The sequence below is a fragment of the Pan troglodytes genome, chromosome 9 (assembly GCF_028858775.2).
Source record: "Pan troglodytes isolate AG18354 chromosome 9, NHGRI_mPanTro3-v2.0_pri, whole genome shotgun sequence".
NCBI lineage: Eukaryota > Metazoa > Chordata > Mammalia > Primates > Hominidae > Pan > Pan troglodytes.
Genome location: NC_072407.2, coordinates 8,398,980 through 8,416,972, shown reverse-complemented (window position 1 = coordinate 8,416,972; position 17,993 = coordinate 8,398,980). Strand labels below are relative to the sequence as shown.

Sequence of the window (17,993 nt, the reverse complement as noted above, 5' to 3'; positions counted from 1 at the left end):
GAGGTGGCTCATACCAGTAATCTCAGCACTTTGGGAGGCCAAAGCAGGCAGATCACTTGAGTTCGGAAGTACAATACCAGCCTGACCAACATGGTGAAACCCCATCTCTACTAAAAACACAAACATTAACCGGGTGTGGCGCCGCATGCCTGTAGTATTCAGCTACTTGAAAGGCTGAGACAGGAGAATCCCTTGAACCTCGGAGGTAGAGGTTGCAGTGAGTCGACAGTGTGCCACTGCACTCCAGCCTAGGTGACAGAGCGAGACTCCTCAAAAAAAAAAATTATTATTTACCCAATATCTGGTAAATCAGTAAGCGACAGCAAACACAGCTCACCTATAAATCAATCCTGCCTGGGTGGGGCCACCTTTGTGGAGAGTTACTGAATTAGGAATTTAATCATTTTGATTGTTCTTGTAATTACTTCGCAGTCCATTATCATAATCTAATCAATCTAAAAGTGACATGATTATCTTATTTTTTGAAACCCCATTCATAATTTTAAAATCTGGTTTATTTTCTTGATAAATTATACAACTACGAAAAAAATTCTAAACATTGCATTTAAGTATAGAAAAGCTCAAACACAGCTGTACATGGAGGCAGGGGATTGCATCAATTCCTGCATTCCCTGAAGAATCATTATGATTTCAGTAATATCAAATGCAGAAAATATTGTCTTGAATAACTCTTAAAATACCATAAGCAGATATGTTGTTGAGAATGGGAAATTTTTGGTATTGGTGAAAAATTTTGTGAATTTCTGGACAAAACTATATACAATGGTCCTGTGATTTATGCAATTGCATTTCTCGAACATTATGAAAACTAAAACAAGCAACAACACTTGTAATTTAAAATTAAATAGGGTGCAGCCTTGGACATCGTCAACATGTTTCTCATCCAATTTCATGTCTGAAGGTCACTGGAGAGTCCTATGACATGCTTGCAGCTAGCTTAATGGTCTTGACCATTGTCAATAGCAGTCCCCATTCACTAGGAGAACCACCAGAGCAAACTCCAGATTTTAAATGAATCCAGACTGGGTGGTGCCACCTTTGTGGAGAGTTAATGCTTTAGGTAATTTAATCATCTTGATTGTTCTTGTGACGAGTTAGGAGACGATTATCACAACCTAATCAATCCAGAAGTCATGAAGTCTCCACCCACTATTTAAGGTGACTCAATATAAACCTGCCTCCTGTGCCTCCACATTAGCTCATTTGGAAGACCTGGGTATAGGTGGTCGTCTCCTCGGCTCCGAGTCCCTGCAGCAGCTGAGGTGCCTGTGTCTCTCTGGTTCCCAGTGGCCGCCATCATGCTCTCCTCCACACTCAGGGTGGCTGTGGTGTGCGTGAGCAATGTCAACAGGAGCATGGAGGCCCACAGCATCCTCAGGAGAAAAGGGCTAAGTGTCCGGTCTTTTGGAACTGAATCTCATGTGAGGCTACCAGGACCAAGACCCCATCGTCCTGTAGTTTATGATTTTGCAACAACATATAAGGAGATGTACAATGACCTCCTCAGGAAAGATAGAGAATGCTACACCCGCAACGGAATCTTACACATCTTGGGAAGAAATGAGAGAATCAAGCCCGGTCCAGAAAGGTTTCAGGACTGCACTGATTTCTTTGATGTCATCTTCACCTGTGAGGAGAGGGTCTATGACACAGTGGTGGAAGATCTGTGTTCCAGAGAACAGCAGACCTTTCAGCCTGTGCACGTGATCAACATGGACATCCAAGATACCCTGGAAGATGCCACCCTGGGAGCTTTCCTCATCTGTGAGATTTGCCAGTGCCTGCAGCAGTCAGACGACATGGAAGACAATCTGGAGGAGCTGCTGTTGCAAATGGAGGAGAAGGCAGGAAAAAGCTTTCTTCACACCGTCTGCTTCTACTGAACATCTGGGCTGGCTTTGTCCCCTTCCTCAGTAAGAACTTCGGCATGGGACTTTAGTCCGGATTTATTGTGAGAAGCATCTGCAAAGACCTTCCACTGAGGACTGTTTGTGTTACTTTTGTACACATCACCTGGAAAGAGGCTATTACCAAGAAAATATTGTTTGGGAAATGAGAAGGACTAACATTTTTGAAAGCACTGAAAAACGCTTGGCATTGTTCTAGGTGCGTTACATGGCATAACTAATGTAATGCTTATATTATTCTACAAGGAAGCTAGCCCACCATGACGCCGTTTTCCAGAGGAGCAAACCGAGCTGATAATGGACTTCTGGAAAAATGATTTGTTTAAGGGTATTCAGCAGATAATAACATTGTATAGTTAAGAACCTTGTAAATAAACTTCCTTTTCTCAATTTGAGTGGTTTTTTTTAAATTTTTATATTTTTTAAGTTAGTTGAGACCAACGGAGTGTGGTATGTTAAGTTAAATGTTGTTCTTCTTTAATAAGAGTATAATATTACATGTTTGAACAGATAAATGTTTTTTCATATAGGTTTTATCTTTTTTTACTAATGCTCACTTTAATAGGTAAAATCCAAGTTGGATAATGAACTACATATTATTTTAAAATTTGGAGTTATCTGCTCAAATAATAGGTCATCAAATTAAATGAAATAAAAAATGTAAATAAAAAGTATATTCTTATTTCTGTTTGGGGGATGCATTTCAAGCCACTAAGTGACATGCTTTTGTTTAAACCTTATGAATTGCACTGAAAAAAAAAACCCAAGTTGGATAACAAACCACAGATTATTGTAAAATTTGGAATTATCTACTCAAATAATAGGTCACCAAATAAAATCAAATAAAAAATTTAAAAAAATGTATATTCTTATTTATGTTGTGGGATGGATTTCACACCACTAAGCCACATGTTTTTATTTAAGGCTTATAGATTACACTGAAATAAGCAATCTCTCATATTGAGAGATTCAAATTGTATTAAATTGAAAATGTTTATTCATTTGAGCATTTAGAACATAAGTTGATAAACCTAATGATGTTTTCACGGAGAAATAAGTGAAACACTTTCACTACAACCTCCGCCTCCCGGATTCAAACAATTCTCCTGCCTCAGCCCTCCAGAGTAGCCAGAATTACAGGCACCCGCCACCACGCCCGGAACATTTTTTGTATTTCTTTAGTAGAGACAGGCTTTCACCATGTTGGCCAGGCTGGTCTCGAACTCTGGACCTCAGGTGATCCACCCGCCTCAGCCTCCCAAAGTGCTGGGATTACAGGCATGAGCCACCGCGCCCAAAACGATGACGTCAAGTAAAATGCTGTATAATAAAATTAATTTTATCATAGGCTGATTGATATGAACAAGAGTCACAAAAACATCACCAAACTTCTAAATAAAGATTAAGCACACTTAGAGTATTAAACTTAGAAATAAATGTGAGCTGTACATACAATTAAGAAAGCCTAATAAAACCTAGTAAGATTATTATTCACCCAATTTTTGGTGAGTCAGTGAGTGATGGCGGTCGTAGTGGTGGTAAGTTAAATCAAGGAATAAATGCTTGCAGAGAAAAAATTGTAAGGAGCACCTCCTACTACTACACAGTTAAAAAATCAATAATGACAAACACGGCAGGCTGGCTGATCTATCTTGTACTTTCATCGTTATTGTCTTGCATTTGTATGATTACCACGTTTTATGAATTTTTATTTTTCAATAATTTGTATTCATTCCTTCATTTTCCAACCTGCTGATTCCAGTTCAGAGTGGCAGGTGGCTGGAACCTATCGGCAGCTCAAGGTGTGAGGCAGGAACCAACGCTGGACAGGACCCCATCCGGGGCTCTGGGCACACCCCCATACTGGGACCATAGAGATGTCAGTTCATCTAATGTGCACATCTTTGGGATGTGGGAGGAAACAAGAGTATCCAGAGAAAAACCACAAAGACATGGGGAGAATATGCAAACCCCACGCAGACATTGGCCTGCCAGAAGTCAATTTTTTAAGTTAATATTATAATAAAATGATATTATTTGAGGCTGGACACAGTGGCTCATGCCTGTAATCCCAGCACTTTGGGAGACCAAAGCGGGTGGATCACTTGAGCCCAGGAATTTGAGACCAGCCTGGGTAACATGGCAAAACCCCATTCTCTACAAAAAAAAAAAAAAAATTAGCCAGGCATGGTGGTACACACCTGTAGTTCCAGCTACTCAGGAGGCTGAGGTGGCACGATTGATTGAGCTCAGGAGTTTGAGGCTGCAGTGAGCCATGATGGCACCACTGCACCCCACCCAGGGTGACAGAGCAAAACTGTGTCTCAAAAAAGAGAGAGAAAAAAAAAAGATGTTCTTTGAGAACCTGCTGTATTGGCCATGTAAGAATCACCTTAAGAGGGACATAGAAAAATGCAATATGTTCCCTTACAGACAGATTTTGTCCCTGCATCAAAGACAAAAGTGATGTCTCTGATCTGATTTATATTGAAATAAATGTGAGCTATACATACATTTAAGTAGGATTAATAAAAACAAGTAAAATTGGGCCGGGTGAGGTGGCTCATACCAGTAATCTCAGCACTTTAGGAGGCCAAAGCGGGCAGATCACTTGAGGTGGGAAGTACAAAACCAGCCTGACCAACATGGTGAAACCCCATCTCTACTAAAAATACAAACATTAACCAGGTGTGGTTCCGCGTGCCTGTAGTCTTCAGCTACTTGAGAGGCTGAGACAGGAGAATCCCTTGAACCTCGGAGGTAGAGGTTGCAGTGAGTCGACAGTGTGCCACTGCACTCCAGCCTAGGTGACAGAGCGAGACTCCTCAAAAAAAAAAAAAATTATTATTTACCCAATATCTGGTAAATCAGTGAGCGACAGCAAACACAGCTCACCTATAAATCAATCCTGACTGGGTGGGGCCACCTTTGTGGAGAGTTACTGAATTAGGAATTTAATCATTTTGATTGTTCTTGTAATTACTTCGCAGTCCATTATCATAATATAATCAATCTAAAAGTGACATGATTCTCTTATTTTTTGAAACCCCATTCATAATTTTAAAATCTTGTTTATTTTCTTGATAAATTATACAACTACGAAAAAAATTCTAAACATTGCATTTAAGTATAGAAAAGCTCAAACACAGCTGTACTTGGAGGCAGAGGATTACATCAATTCCTGCATTCCCTGAAGAATCATTATGATTTCAGTAATATCAAATGCAGAAAATGTTGTGTTGAATAACTCTTAAAATACCATAAGCAGATATGTTGTTGAGAATGGGATTTTTTTTGTATTGGTGAAAAATTTTGTGAATTTCTGGACAAAACAATATACAATGGTCCTGTGATTTATGCAATTGCATTTCTCGAACACTATGAAAATTAAAACAAGCAACAACACTTGTAATTTATAATGAAATACGGTGCAGCCTTGGACATTGTCAACACGTTTATCATCCAATTTCATGTCTGAAGGTCACTGGAGAGTCCTATGACATGCTTGCAGGTAGCTTCATTGTCTTGGCCATTGTCAATAGCAGCCCCCATTCACTAGGAGAACCACCAGAGCAAACTCCAGACTTTAAATCAATCCAGACTGGGTGGTGCCACCTTTGTGGAGAGTTAATGCTTTAGGTAATTTAATCATCTTGATTGTTCTTGTGATGAGTTAGGAGACGATTATCACAACCTAATCAATCCAGAAGTCATGAAGTCTCCACCCACTACTTAAGGTGACTCAATATAAACCTGCCTCCTGTGCCTCCACATTAGCTCATGTGAAAGACCTGGGTATAGGTGGTCGTCTCCTCGGCTCGGAGTCCCTGCAGCAGCTGAGGTGCCTGTGTCTCTCTGGTTCTCAGTGGCCGCCATCATGCTCTCCTCCACACTCAGGGTGGCTGTGGTGTGCGTGAGCAATGTCAACAGGAGCATGGAGGCCCACAGCATCCTCAGGAGAAAAGGGCTAAGTGTCCGGTCTTTTGGAACTGAATCTCATGTGAGGCTACCAGGACCAAGACCCCATCGTCCTGTAGTTTATGATTTTGCAACAACATATAAGGAGATGTACAATGACCTCCTCAGGAAAGATAGAGAATGCTACACCCGCAACGGAATCTTACACATCTTGGGAAGAAATGAGAGAATCAAGCCCGGTCCAGAAAGATTTCAGGACTGCACTGATTTCTTTGATGTCATCTTCACCTGTGAGGAGAGTGTCTATGACACAGTGGTGGAAGATCTGTGTTCCAGAGAACAGCAGACCTTTCAGCCTGTGCACGTGATCAACATGGACATCCAAGATACCCTGGAAGATGCCACCCTGGGAGCTTTCCTCATCTGTGAGATTTGCCAGTGCCTGCAGCAGTCAGACGACATGGAAGACAATCTGGAGGAGCTGCTGTTGCAAATGGAGGAGAAGGCAGGAAAAAAGCTTTCTTCACACCGTCTGCTTCTACTGAACATCTGGGCTGGCTTTGTCCCCTTCCTCAGTAAGAACTTCGGCATGGGACTTTAGTCCGGATTTATTGTGAGAAGCATCTGCAAAGACCTTCCACTGAGTACTGTTTGTATTACTTTTGTACACATCACCTGGAAAGAAACTATTACCAAGAAAATATTTTATGGGAAATGAGAAGGACTAACATTTTTAAAAGCACTGAAAAATGCTTGGCATTGTTTTAGGTGCATTACATGGCATAACTTATTTAATGCTTATATCATTCTACAAGGAAGCTAGCCCACCATGACGCCATTTTCCAGAGGAGCAAACCGAGCTGATAATGGACTGCTGAAAAAATGATTTGTTTAAGGGTATTCAGCTGATAAATAACATTGTATAGTTAAGCACCTTTTAAATAAACTTCCTTTTCTCAATTTGAGTGGTTTTTTTTAATTTTTAAATTTTTTAAGTTAGTTGAGACCAATGGAGTGTGGTATGTTAACTTAAATGTTGTTCTTCTTTAATAAGAGTATAATATTGCATGTTTGAACAGATAAATGTTTTTACATATAGATTATATCTTTTTTACTAATGCTCACTTGAATAAGTAAAATCCAAGTTGCATAATGAACTACATATGATTGTAAAATTTGGAATTATCTGCTCAAATCATAGGTCATCAAATTAAATGAAATAAAAAATGTAAATAAAAAGTATATTCTTATTTCTGTTTGGGGGATGCATTTCAAGCCACTAAGCGACATGCTTTTGTTTAAACCTTAGGAATTACACTGAAAAAAATGGATCTTTCATAGTGAAAATTTTATTAGGTTCAAAATGTTCATTGATATGAACATTGAGAACATCAGGTGATAAACCTAATGATGTTTTCAAGGAGAAACAATTGAAACACTTTTTCATAATCCTTGGTAGTAGCACTAAACCATGTTTACTAATAGGAGAAAAATAGATCAGAAGTAGTTGTTCATAGTTAAATTAATTGACATGTTATCTATTGAACTAGACTTATTACGGCAACTTAAAATAACAGCAGAGATTAGCTCTCAAAATGAGTTTATTTGAATGAAGGACTGGAATCAGGAATACATCGGGTATAACAAGTCACAGGTGTATCCTGAGAGGTTGGGGTAAGGGGAGACTTTTAAAGGCAAAAAGAAGTCCACAGAAGCTGCTTTGAAATACATTTATTGGTCACAGAAGCTCATTGCAGGAGTCGGCATTAGCTTATTGGTGGAGACAGCCATTGCTAGGTATGTGTTCTTGCGAGAACATTTTCTCTGGAATGCGGCAGTCTTGAAGATAATGCAGTTATAGAAATATGTGTGGCCATGCAGAATGAGCAAAGTGTGTAAGACCTGCTGATGGTGTAAAGGATGTAGGACGTGCCATAATCTCTCGTGGGTTTTAGAGAGTCCTTGTGATAGTTCTTATCTCAAAGACACAAGCATGGGCTCCCCTCCTTCATGACCTTCCAGCTCCACTTCATCAGCCTTCTCCACTGTGAATTTACCCTTTTTCCCATTTTCCATGCTGGACTGTTTAGAAAAAGTCCCTATGTGCAGCCCGCATTTAAGGAGTGAGGACTTGTGCCCTACTTCCTTGTGGGTGGATTATCCATGTAAATTATATGGACTTACTCCTCACAGATGTGTCTATTCTCCCCCTCATTAATGAATTTATTCAATTATTTCTTCATAGCAGTATGGAATCTTGGATATTTATTTTTCTATGTGGGGTTACAATTCAATCCTGCTTTGTTTTGTTGCTCAAACTTTCTGTTTTGGCCATCGCAAGCACTTTCAGTTGCCTCCTGGGCCCTTTCATGTGCCCCATCGTGGTGTTTGTTTGGTTTTACTTCATTTTTCGTGGAAAAGGAAACACTCTGGCATTATGAGATGCCCCAGGTTCATCTTATATATTTCCAGCCTCAGAATCAACAACTTCTCCAGATAATCCTGTTTGTATTACTGGAGGATGACGAGAGTAATCAAAATCAAGTGTGCTTGATGCTACTAAGGTACCAGTGTTTTCTGTCCTGCCTCCTTCGGCTACATTTAAATTTTTCCCCGTTGTCTTAATTTTCAGTTTGATTGGGAGGCATCTACATACAACTTTCTTTGTTTTTAAGCCTCCATGAAGTTCTGTGAGCTTTTTCAATCTGTAATAGTTTAGCTTTTTACCTAATTTGAATAATTTCACAATTATTGCCTCAAAAACAAAAATCAGTCCCATTCTTTCTCTCATTTCATTTTGAGACCCAAACTACACATCTGTTCGACCTTTTGATATTGTTCCTCCAGTACCTGAGGATCTCTTTCTTTTCTTTTTTGTTCTTTTTTTCTCACTTCTTCAGTCGGATAATTCTGCTGATAGACCTTATGGTTAATTTTTAGAAGTAGGATTACTGTGGTCAAAGAGACGTATAGGCCAGAAACAGTGGCTCATGCCTATAATCCCAGCACCTTGAGAGGCTGAGGCAGGAGAATCGCCTTGAGGCCAGGAGTTCAAGACCAGCCTGAGCAACACAGTGAAGCCCTATCTCTACAAGAAAATAAAAAATAGAAATTAGCGAAGTGTGGTGGCACACACCTGAGTCCTAGCTACTTATAAGGCTACTTGGAAGACAGAGTAAACATGTTTTTAGATTTATTAGATATTCAAGATGCCCTCCATAGAGCTTGTAACATTTTTCATTACGACGGGCAAACATGCCTTTTCCCTCACAAACTTGCCAGCAGTGTATAGTGTCAACCTTTTGAACATTTGTCAATCTGATAGTTTATCAGGTATGGTTGCCCATCTGTTAAAAGAGCTGCCAGCCATTCTCTCTGCTGAACACACGTGCCATTCCCCCATCATGATGTGCAGTCTATTACCCATCCCCTTCTATCCAGGGACATTGCCTTACGACTCGCTTCAACCAACAGACTGAGCTTGAAGTATTACATTCTCTGCTTCATGGATTAGACTTGTGTAAAACCACAAACAAGCCACATGGTGATTACACAATCCAGGTCAGACCTTGGGGTAGATCGGACATGGGGCCGGGAGCTGTGGCTCACACCAGTAATCCAAAATACAAAAATTAACCAAGTGTGGTGCTGTGCACCTGTACTCCCAGCTACTTGGGAGGCTGAGGCAGGAGAATTGCTTGAACATGGGAGGCGGATGTTGCAGTGAGTGAGCCAAGATCGCACCACTGCACTCCAGCCTGGGCAACAGAGTGAGACTGTCTCAAAAAAGAAGAAGAAGGAGGCTCAGCCCTCTCCCTCTCCCTCTCCATGGTCTCCCTCTCCCTCTCCCTCTCCCTCTCCACGGTCTCCCTCTGATGCCAAGCTGAGGCTGGACTATACTGCCGCCATCTCAGCTCACTGCAACCTCCCTGCCTGATTCTCCTGCCTCAGCCTGCCAAGTGCCTGGGATTGCAGGCTCGCGCCGCCACACCTGACTGGTTTTTGTGTTTTTTGGTGGAGAAGGGGTTTCGCCGTGTTGGCCGGGCTGGTCTCCAGCTCCTGACCACTAGTGATCTCCCTGCCTTGGCCTCCCGAGGTGGGGGGATTGCGGATGGAGTCTCGCTCACTCAGTGCTCAATGTTGCCCAGGCTGGAGTGCAGTGGCGTGATCTCGACTCGCTACAACCTCCACCTCCCAGCCGCCTGCCTTGGCCTCCCAAAGTGCCGAGATTGCAGCCTCCGCCCGGCCGCCACCCCGTCTGGGAAGTGAGGAGCGTCTCTGCCTGGCCCCCCATCGTCTGGGATGTGAGGAGCCCCTCTGCCCAGCCACCCAATCTGAGATGTGAAGAGTGCCTCTGCCTGGCCGCAACCCCATCTGGGAAATGACGAGTGTCTCTGCCCGGCCGCCCAGTCTGGGAAGTGAGGAGCGTCTCTTCCCAGCAGCCATCCGGTCTGGGAAGTGAGGATCGTCTCTGCCCGGCCACCCATCATCTGAGATATGTGGAGCACCTCTGTCCGGCCCTGACCTCGTCTGGGAACTGAGGAGTGTCTCTGCCCGACCGCCACCCCATCTAAGAGGTGAGGAGTGTCTCTGCCCCGCCACCCCGTCTGAGAACTAAGGAGCCCCTACGCCCAGCAGCCGCCCCGCCTGGGAGGGAGGTGGGGGGCAGCCCCCGCCCGGCAGCCACCCCATCCGGGAAGTGGGGGGCGCCTCTGCCCGGCTGCCCCGTCTGGGAAGTGAGGAGGCCCTCTGCCAGGCCACCACCACGTATGGGAGGTGTGCTCAACAGCTCATTGGGAATGGGCCATGATGACGATGGCGGTTTTGTCGAATAGAAAGGGGGGAAATGTGGGGAAAAGAAAGAGAAATCAGATTGTTGCGGTGTCTGTGTAGAAAGAAGTAGACATAGGAGACTCCATTTTGTTCTGTACTAAGAAAAATTCTTCTGCCTTGGGATGATGTTAATCTATAACCTTACCCCCAACCCCGTGCTCTCTGAAACATGTGCTGTGTCCACTCAGGGTTAAATGGATTAAGGGCGGTGCAAGATGTGCTTTGTTAAACAGATGCTTGAAGGCAGCATGCTCGTTAAGAGTCATCACCACTCCCTAATCTCAAGTACCCAGGGACACAAACACTGCGGAAGGCCGCAGGGTCCTCTGCCTAGGAAAACCAGAGACCCTTGTTCACATATTTATCTGCTGACCTTCCCTCCACTATTGTCCTATGACCCTGCCAAATTCCCCTCTCTGAGAAACACCCAAGAATGATCAATAAATACTAAAAAAAAAAAAAAAAGAAGAAGAAGGAGAAGGAGAAGATTTGACGTGGAAAGTGTGGAGGGAGAGGAAGTAAAAGAGAGGAAATAAAACAATTACAAATAAAGCTATTAACGTATTTATAATGTTAAGTATTTTTATGAAACAAAGTATTTCCCTCATTTCTTGAGTGTTTTGTTAGTCTTCTTATGGTAATTTTAAAACGGAAGAAAAAACACACATACACAAATACAGAAAACCAAACAAAAATAAAGGAGTTGCTTAACAAATTATTATGAGGCATACATCATGTAATCAAGAAATAGAAATTTGTCAGACACACCTAAAGCAATGTTCATTTCACTCGTCCTTATCACAATATCCTTCTTTCTGGCATAACTCACTTTTATAGTTAAGATTCACCTTCAAATCTTCCTGAAATTTGTATCCAAATGTCATTTTTCATCTTCAATAACCATGTGAACACCCATTTGCCTCTTTCTCTGGCTACTTCCTCAAGAAATCATTGTCTTTTCATTACAGCAAATCTAAATCTTTATTTCCCACTCTACATAGTATATAGTCAGATACGCGAGGACACCATTACAACTATCAATCACAGCTCCCCTCCCTCTACCCAATAAACCAATACTAGAGGTGTTCAACAACCTAGAAAGTCTTCTTACCATATCTGCCCAACATATAATCATGCCCCATACTTCCCACACCCTGGATTTTTAGTGATAATATTAGCTCTCACTTCTCATGCTTCCTCACACCCAACTACTGCCACAGTTCTTAGCAATTCCAGCACCCACACAGATTATCCACCCAGCACCCTCACATTCTCACTTCTTCTCCAATTGCACTTGTCTACACCCCACCAGAGATACCCATGGTCACAGTCATCAAGAATCTCACCACTAGATCAAAATCTGAAACAGTCATGCCCCAACTATAAGACCACATCTTTCCATTCACTTTTGCTTCTTTATTTAAACTATAAGGGCTGTTTGACCATGCATTGTGCCACAACCCATGGATTCCAGCCCAATCCCTACTTATTCACCCTTTCTGGTCCAAAACCAGCTTTCATGGTTTATCACTATAATTACACCCTTTCAAACTCCCGAAGCATTTCTGCACCTTGCTCTTCTGTCACATTTGCATTGTCCATGTCCAAACACAGAGAAAAGAGAAACTCAACCACCTTGTCATGTTTTTCCAAACGGATTGGCTGGTAAAAGTAGTATCTATGGGAGAGTCTCACTTTTACCTTCAGAAGAACTCTCACGAAAACCTACACTCAGGTTTGTATTCCCATATTCTACAATTATCTATGCCAAATATCCTCACCCCATCCCCAATCATGATCCTGACTGCCCACTGCCAGCTGATGGCCTTATCTTAAGCCACATTGACAGAATAGAGAGAAACAATCAGTGAGGAAACACCTCACTGCCCTACCACCAAAACTTTCACTTATATATTTGGACCCAGCCACCCTTAAAGTCAGAAATCTGAGAGTGATTCCAAAGTCCTCCTTTTCTCATCAAGAAGTCTCTCATGGCAGCTGTAACATCCCTCTCCAATGTGTCCATTCTTCTGCCTTTTGACAGACACTTCCCTCTCCCAAGCTCCCAACCTCTCCTCTGGGAACTACTGTACCAGCTGGCTTCCCCACTTCCAGTTGCCTCCTGCTACCTACACTGCAAGAGGAAAAAGAATATTTTCTTAAAACTTTGGAAGTTTCTGATACCAAAAATGTGAAAGTTGTTACTGCCAAGATGAAGTCCACTATCGTCAGATCCAGGTGAAGTGGAGCTGGTGGGTCATGAAGGAGGGGAGCCCATGCCTGTATATCTGAGATAAGAGCTATCACGACTCCCTAAAACCCACAAGAGATTATGGCACATCCTACATGCTTTACACCACCGGCAGGTCTTACACACTTTGCTCATTCTGCATGTTCACACATATTTCTGTAACTGCATTATATTCAAGACTGCAGCATTCCAGATAAAATGTTCTCGCAAGAACACATGCCTAGCAATGGCTGTCTCCACCAAGAAGCTAACGCCAACTCCTGCAGTCAGCTTCTGTTACCAATGAACTTTGGTTTAAGGTAGTTTCTGTGGACTTCTTTTTGCCTTTAAAAGTTTCCCCTTACCCCAAACTCTCAGGATGCACCTACAACTTGTTATACCTGGTGCATTCCAGTTTACAATCCTTCATTTAAATAAACTCATTATCTTTTGAAAGCCAATCTCTGCTGTTATTTCAGGTTGCCATAATAAGTCTAATTCAATAGATAACATGTAAATTAATTCAACTCTGAACAACTACTTCCGATCTATTTTTTCTCCTATTAGTGAACATGTTTTAGTGCCACTACCAAGGATTATGGAAAGTGTTTCACTTGTTTCTCCGTGAAAACATCATTAGGTTTATCACCTGATGTTCTCAATGCTCAAATCAAAAAACATTTTAAATTTAATACAATTTGAATCTCTCAATATGAGAGATTGCTTATTTCAGTGTAATCTATGAGCCTTAAATAAAAAAATGTGGCTTAGTGGTGTGAAATCCATCCCCCAACATAAATAAGAATATAGATTTTTTTAAAATTTTTTATTTGATTTTCTTTGGTGACCTATTATTTGAGTAGATAATTCCAAATTTTACGATAATCTGTGGTTTGTTATCCAACTTGGGGTTTTATTTTTTCAGGGTAATTCATAAGGTTTAAACAGAAGCATGTCGCTTATTGGCTTGAAATGCATCCCCCCAACAGAAATAAGAATATACTTTTTATTTACATTTTTTATTTCATTTAATTTGATGACCTATGATTTGAGCAGATAATTCCAAATTTTACAATAATATGTAGTTGATTATCCAACTTGGATTTTACCTATTAAAGTGAGCATTAGTAAAAAAGATATAATCTATATGTAAAAACATTTATCTGTTCAAACATGTAATATTATACTCTTATTAAAGAAGAACAACATTTAAGTTAACATACCACACTCCATTGGTCTCAACTAACTTAAAAAGTTAAAAAATTAATAAAAAACCACTCAAATTGAGAAAAGGAAGTTTATTTAAAAGGTGCTTATCTATACAATGTTATTTATCTGCTGAATACCCTCAAACAAATCATTTTTCCAGCAGCCCGTTATCAGCTCGGTTTGCTCCTCTGGAAAATGGCGTCATGGTGGGCTAGCTTCCTTGTAGAATGATATAAGCTTTAAATTAGTTATGCCATGTAATGCACCTAGAACAATGCCAAGCATTTTTCAGTGCTTTTAAAAATGTTAGTCCTTCTCATTTCCCGTAAAATATTTTCTTGGTAATAGTCTCTTTCCAGGTGATGTGTACAAAGGTAATACAAACAGTACTCAGTGGAAGGTCTTTGCAGATGCTTCTCACAATAAATCCGGACTAAAGTCCCATGCCGAAGTTCTTACTGAGGAAGGGGACAAAGCCAGCCCAGATGTTCAGTAGAAGCAGACGGTGTGAAGAAAGCTTTTTCCTGCCTTCTCCTCCATTTGCAGCAGCAGCTCCTCCAGATTGTCTTCCATGTCGTCTGACTGCTGCAGGCACTGGCAAATCTCACAGATGAGGAAAGCTCCCAGCGTGGCATCTTCCAGGGTATCTTGGATGTCCATGTTGATCACGTGCACAGGCTGAAAGGTCTGCTGTTCTCTGGAACACAGATCTTCCACCACTGTGTCATAGACCCTCTCCTCACAGGTGAAGATGACATCAAAGAAATCAGTGCAGTCCTGAAATCTTTCTGGACCGGGCTTGATTCTCTCATTTCTTCCCAAGATGTGTAAGATTCCGTTGCGGGTGTAGCATTCTCTATCTTTCCTGAGGAGGTCATTGTACATCTCCTTATATGTTGTTGCAAAATCATAAACTACAGGACGATGGGGTCTTGGTCCTGGTAGCCTCACATGAGATTCAGTTCCAAAAGACCGGACACTTAGCCCTTTTCTCCTGAGGATGCTGTGGGCCTCCATGCTCCTGTTGACATTGCTCACGCACACCACAGCCACCCTGAGTGTGGAGGAGAGCATGATGGCGGCCACTGAGAACCAGAGAGACACAGGCACCTCAGCTGCTGCAGGGACTCCGAGCCGAGGAGACGACCACCTATACCCAGGTCTTTCACATGAGCTAATGTGGAGGCACAGGAGGCAGGTTTATATTGAGTCACCTTAAGTAGTGGGTGGAGACTTCATGACTTCTGGATTGATTAGGTTGTGATAATCGTCTCCTAACTCATCACAAGAACAATCAAGATGATTAAATTACCTAAAGCATTAACTCTCCACAAAGGTGGCACCACCCAGTCTGGATTCATTTAAAATCTGGAGTTTGCTCTGGTGGTTCTCCTAGTGAATGGGGGCTGCTATTGACAACGGCCAAGACAATTAAGCTACCTGCAAGCATGTCATAGGACTCTCCACTGACCTTCAGACATGAAATTGGATGATAAACATGTTGACAATGTCCAAGGCTGCACCCTATTTAATTATAAATTACACGTGTTGTTGCTTGTTTTAATTTTCATAATGTTCGAGAAATGCAATTGCATAAATCACAGGACCATTGTATATACTTTTGTCCAGAAATTCACAAAATTTTCACCAATACAAAAAAAATCCCATTCTCAACAACATATCTGCTTATGGTATTTTAAGAGTTATTCAACACAACATTTTCTGCATTTGATATTACTGAAATCATAATGATTCTTCAGAGAAGGCAGCAATTGCTGCAAGCCTCTGCCTACTTTAATATGCCTTCAAGTACAGTTGTGTCTTAGTTTTCGGTACTGAAATACAATGTTTAGAATTATTTTCCTTAAAAGTTTGTAAAATTTATTAAGAAAATGAAGAGATTTTAAAATTATGAAAGGGGTTCCAAACAATAAGGATGCTCATGTCACTTTATAATCAATCAAATTATCGTTGATTAGATTATGATAATGGGCTCCTAACTAATCGAAATAATCATCAAGTTGATTAAATTCCTAAAGCTGCAGCTCTCCACAAAGGGGGCCCCACCCAGTTGGGATTCATTTATTTGTGAGCTCTGTTTGCTGTCACTCACTGATTCACCAAAAATTGAGTAAATAATAACCTTGCTTGTTTTTATAAATTTTTCTTAAATGTATGTATGGCTCACATTTATTTCAATGTAAATCAGATCAGGGACATCACTTTTGGCCCTGGTGCAGTGACAAAATCTATCTATAAAGCAATATATTGTATTTTTCTATGTCCTTCTTCAGGTGATTCTTACATTGCAAATACAGCAGGTTCTCAAATAACATCCTTTTATTTCTTTTTTCATTTTGAGACAGGGTCTCACTCTGTCACCCCGGTTGTAATGCAGTGGTGCCGTCATGGCTCACTGCAACCTCAAACTCCTGGGCTCAATCATTCCTCTCATCTCGACCTCCTGAGTAGCTTGGACTACAGGTGTGTACCACCATGCCTGAGTAACTTTGGTATCTTTTGTAGAGGATGGAATTTTACCATGTTACCCAGGCTGGTCTCAAAAGCCCAGGGGCTCAAGTGATCCACCCGCTTCAGCCTCCCAAAGTCCTGGGATTGCAGGCATGAGCCACTGTGCCCAGCCTCACCTAACATCATTTTATTATAACATTAATGAGAAAAAAATTTGACTTCTGGCGGGGCCACTGTCTGTGTGGAGTTTGCATATTCTCCCTATGTCTGTGTGGGTTGTCTCTGGATACTCTTGTTTCTTCCTACATCCCAAAGATGTGCACATCAGGTGAACTGACATCTCTATGGTCCTAGTGTGAGGGTGTGCCCTGAACCCCAGATGGGGTCCTGTCCAGCGTTGGTTCCTGCCTCACACCTTGAGCTGTCGAGATTGGCTCCAGCCACCTGCCACTCTAAAGTGGAATCAGCGGATTGGAAAATGAATGAATGAATACAAATTACAGAAAAATAAAAATTCATAAAATATGTGGTAATCATAAGACAATAATGATCAGAGTACAAAATAGATCAGCCTGCCGCATCTGTCACTGTTGGTTTTTAACTGTGTAGTAGTAGGAAGAGCTCCTTATAATTTTTTCTTTGCAAACATTTATTCCTTGATTTAACTTACCACAACTACGACCACTGTCGCTCACTGATTCACCGAAAATTGGGTAAATAATAATCTTACTTGGTTTTATTAAGCTTTCTTAAATGCATGCATAACTCACATTTATTTCAAGGTTTAATATTCAAAGTGTGTTGAATCTTTATTTAGAAATTTGGTGATGTTTTTGTGACTCTTGTTCATATCAATTAACCTATGATATAATTGATTTTATTATACATCATTTCGCTTGAAGTCATCGTTTTGAAGAACCTATTGACCACAGTTAGTGAGTGCTTACTGTATTTTTTAAATCAGTAAACACCTTCAAGTTTCTCAAAGTGTGTGTTCAGCATTAGCATCAATTGGGAGCTTGTTAAAAAAAATGCAAATTTGGACCTCAACCCACTGAATCAGAAACTCTAGTGGTGAAGCCTGGAGATCTGTGTTTTTCAAAGTCTTCCTAATAATTCCCAAACCCAAAGTTTTAGAAGAACTTCCCTAGAGATTTTTGAAACTTGACTATACATTAGAAGCACCTGAAGAATTGTTAAATGCACTGCTTCGGGCATAGAGAATGAACAGGATTTTCTTGAAAAACCAAATGAGAGGAAACATTCAACATAAATGAAAAGCTAGTCAGATCTTAAATATGTTGTGAAATGTCTTATTAGACTCAATGACTGAGACCTAAAGAAATCTAACAAATGAAGAAAAGAAAAATCTCAGAGACCAGCTATAAGTGTTACTGAAAAGG

At 41.1% G+C, this 17,993-nt stretch overlaps 3 protein-coding genes across 3 annotated transcripts; 2 read left to right on the top strand and 1 right to left on the bottom strand.

Moving 5' to 3' along the window:
* The first annotated feature begins 1,264 nt into the window (after positions 1 to 1,264).
* Positions 1,265 to 2,318, top strand: LOC100612918 (RNA polymerase II subunit A C-terminal domain phosphatase SSU72 like protein 2-like). The gene has a single exon (XM_054661943.2). It carries the CDS (start codon positions 1,320 to 1,322, stop codon positions 1,902 to 1,904), a length of 585 nt encoding a protein of 194 aa, XP_054517918.1. The 5' UTR covers positions 1,265 to 1,319; the 3' UTR covers positions 1,905 to 2,318.
* A 3,434-nt stretch (positions 2,319 to 5,752) lies between these two features.
* Positions 5,753 to 6,481, top strand: LOC112204802 (RNA polymerase II subunit A C-terminal domain phosphatase SSU72 like protein 2-like). Its single transcript, XM_054661942.2, is given in 2 exon segments — positions 5,753 to 6,357; positions 6,359 to 6,481. Coding segments are annotated over 2 exon segments (585 nt in total). The 5' UTR covers positions 5,753 to 5,805; the 3' UTR covers positions 6,392 to 6,481.
* Positions 6,482 to 14,192: 7,711 nt separating this feature from the next.
* On the bottom strand, positions 14,193 to 15,245 carry LOC134807288 (RNA polymerase II subunit A C-terminal domain phosphatase SSU72 like protein 2-like). Its single transcript, XM_063783548.1, has one exon. It carries the CDS (start codon positions 15,190 to 15,192, stop codon positions 14,608 to 14,610), a length of 585 nt encoding a protein of 194 aa, XP_063639618.1. The 5' UTR covers positions 15,193 to 15,245; the 3' UTR covers positions 14,193 to 14,607.
* Between the last annotated feature and the right edge of the window lie 2,748 nt (positions 15,246 to 17,993).

Excerpts from the sequence above, each read along its gene's own strand:
- LOC100612918 (XM_054661943.2), top strand. The coding sequence starts at position 1,320 with ATGCTCTCCTCCACACTCAGGGTGGCTGTGGTGTGCGTGAGCAATGTC.
- LOC134807288 (XM_063783548.1), bottom strand. The coding sequence starts at position 15,192 with ATGCTCTCCTCCACACTCAGGGTGGCTGTGGTGTGCGTGAGCAATGTC.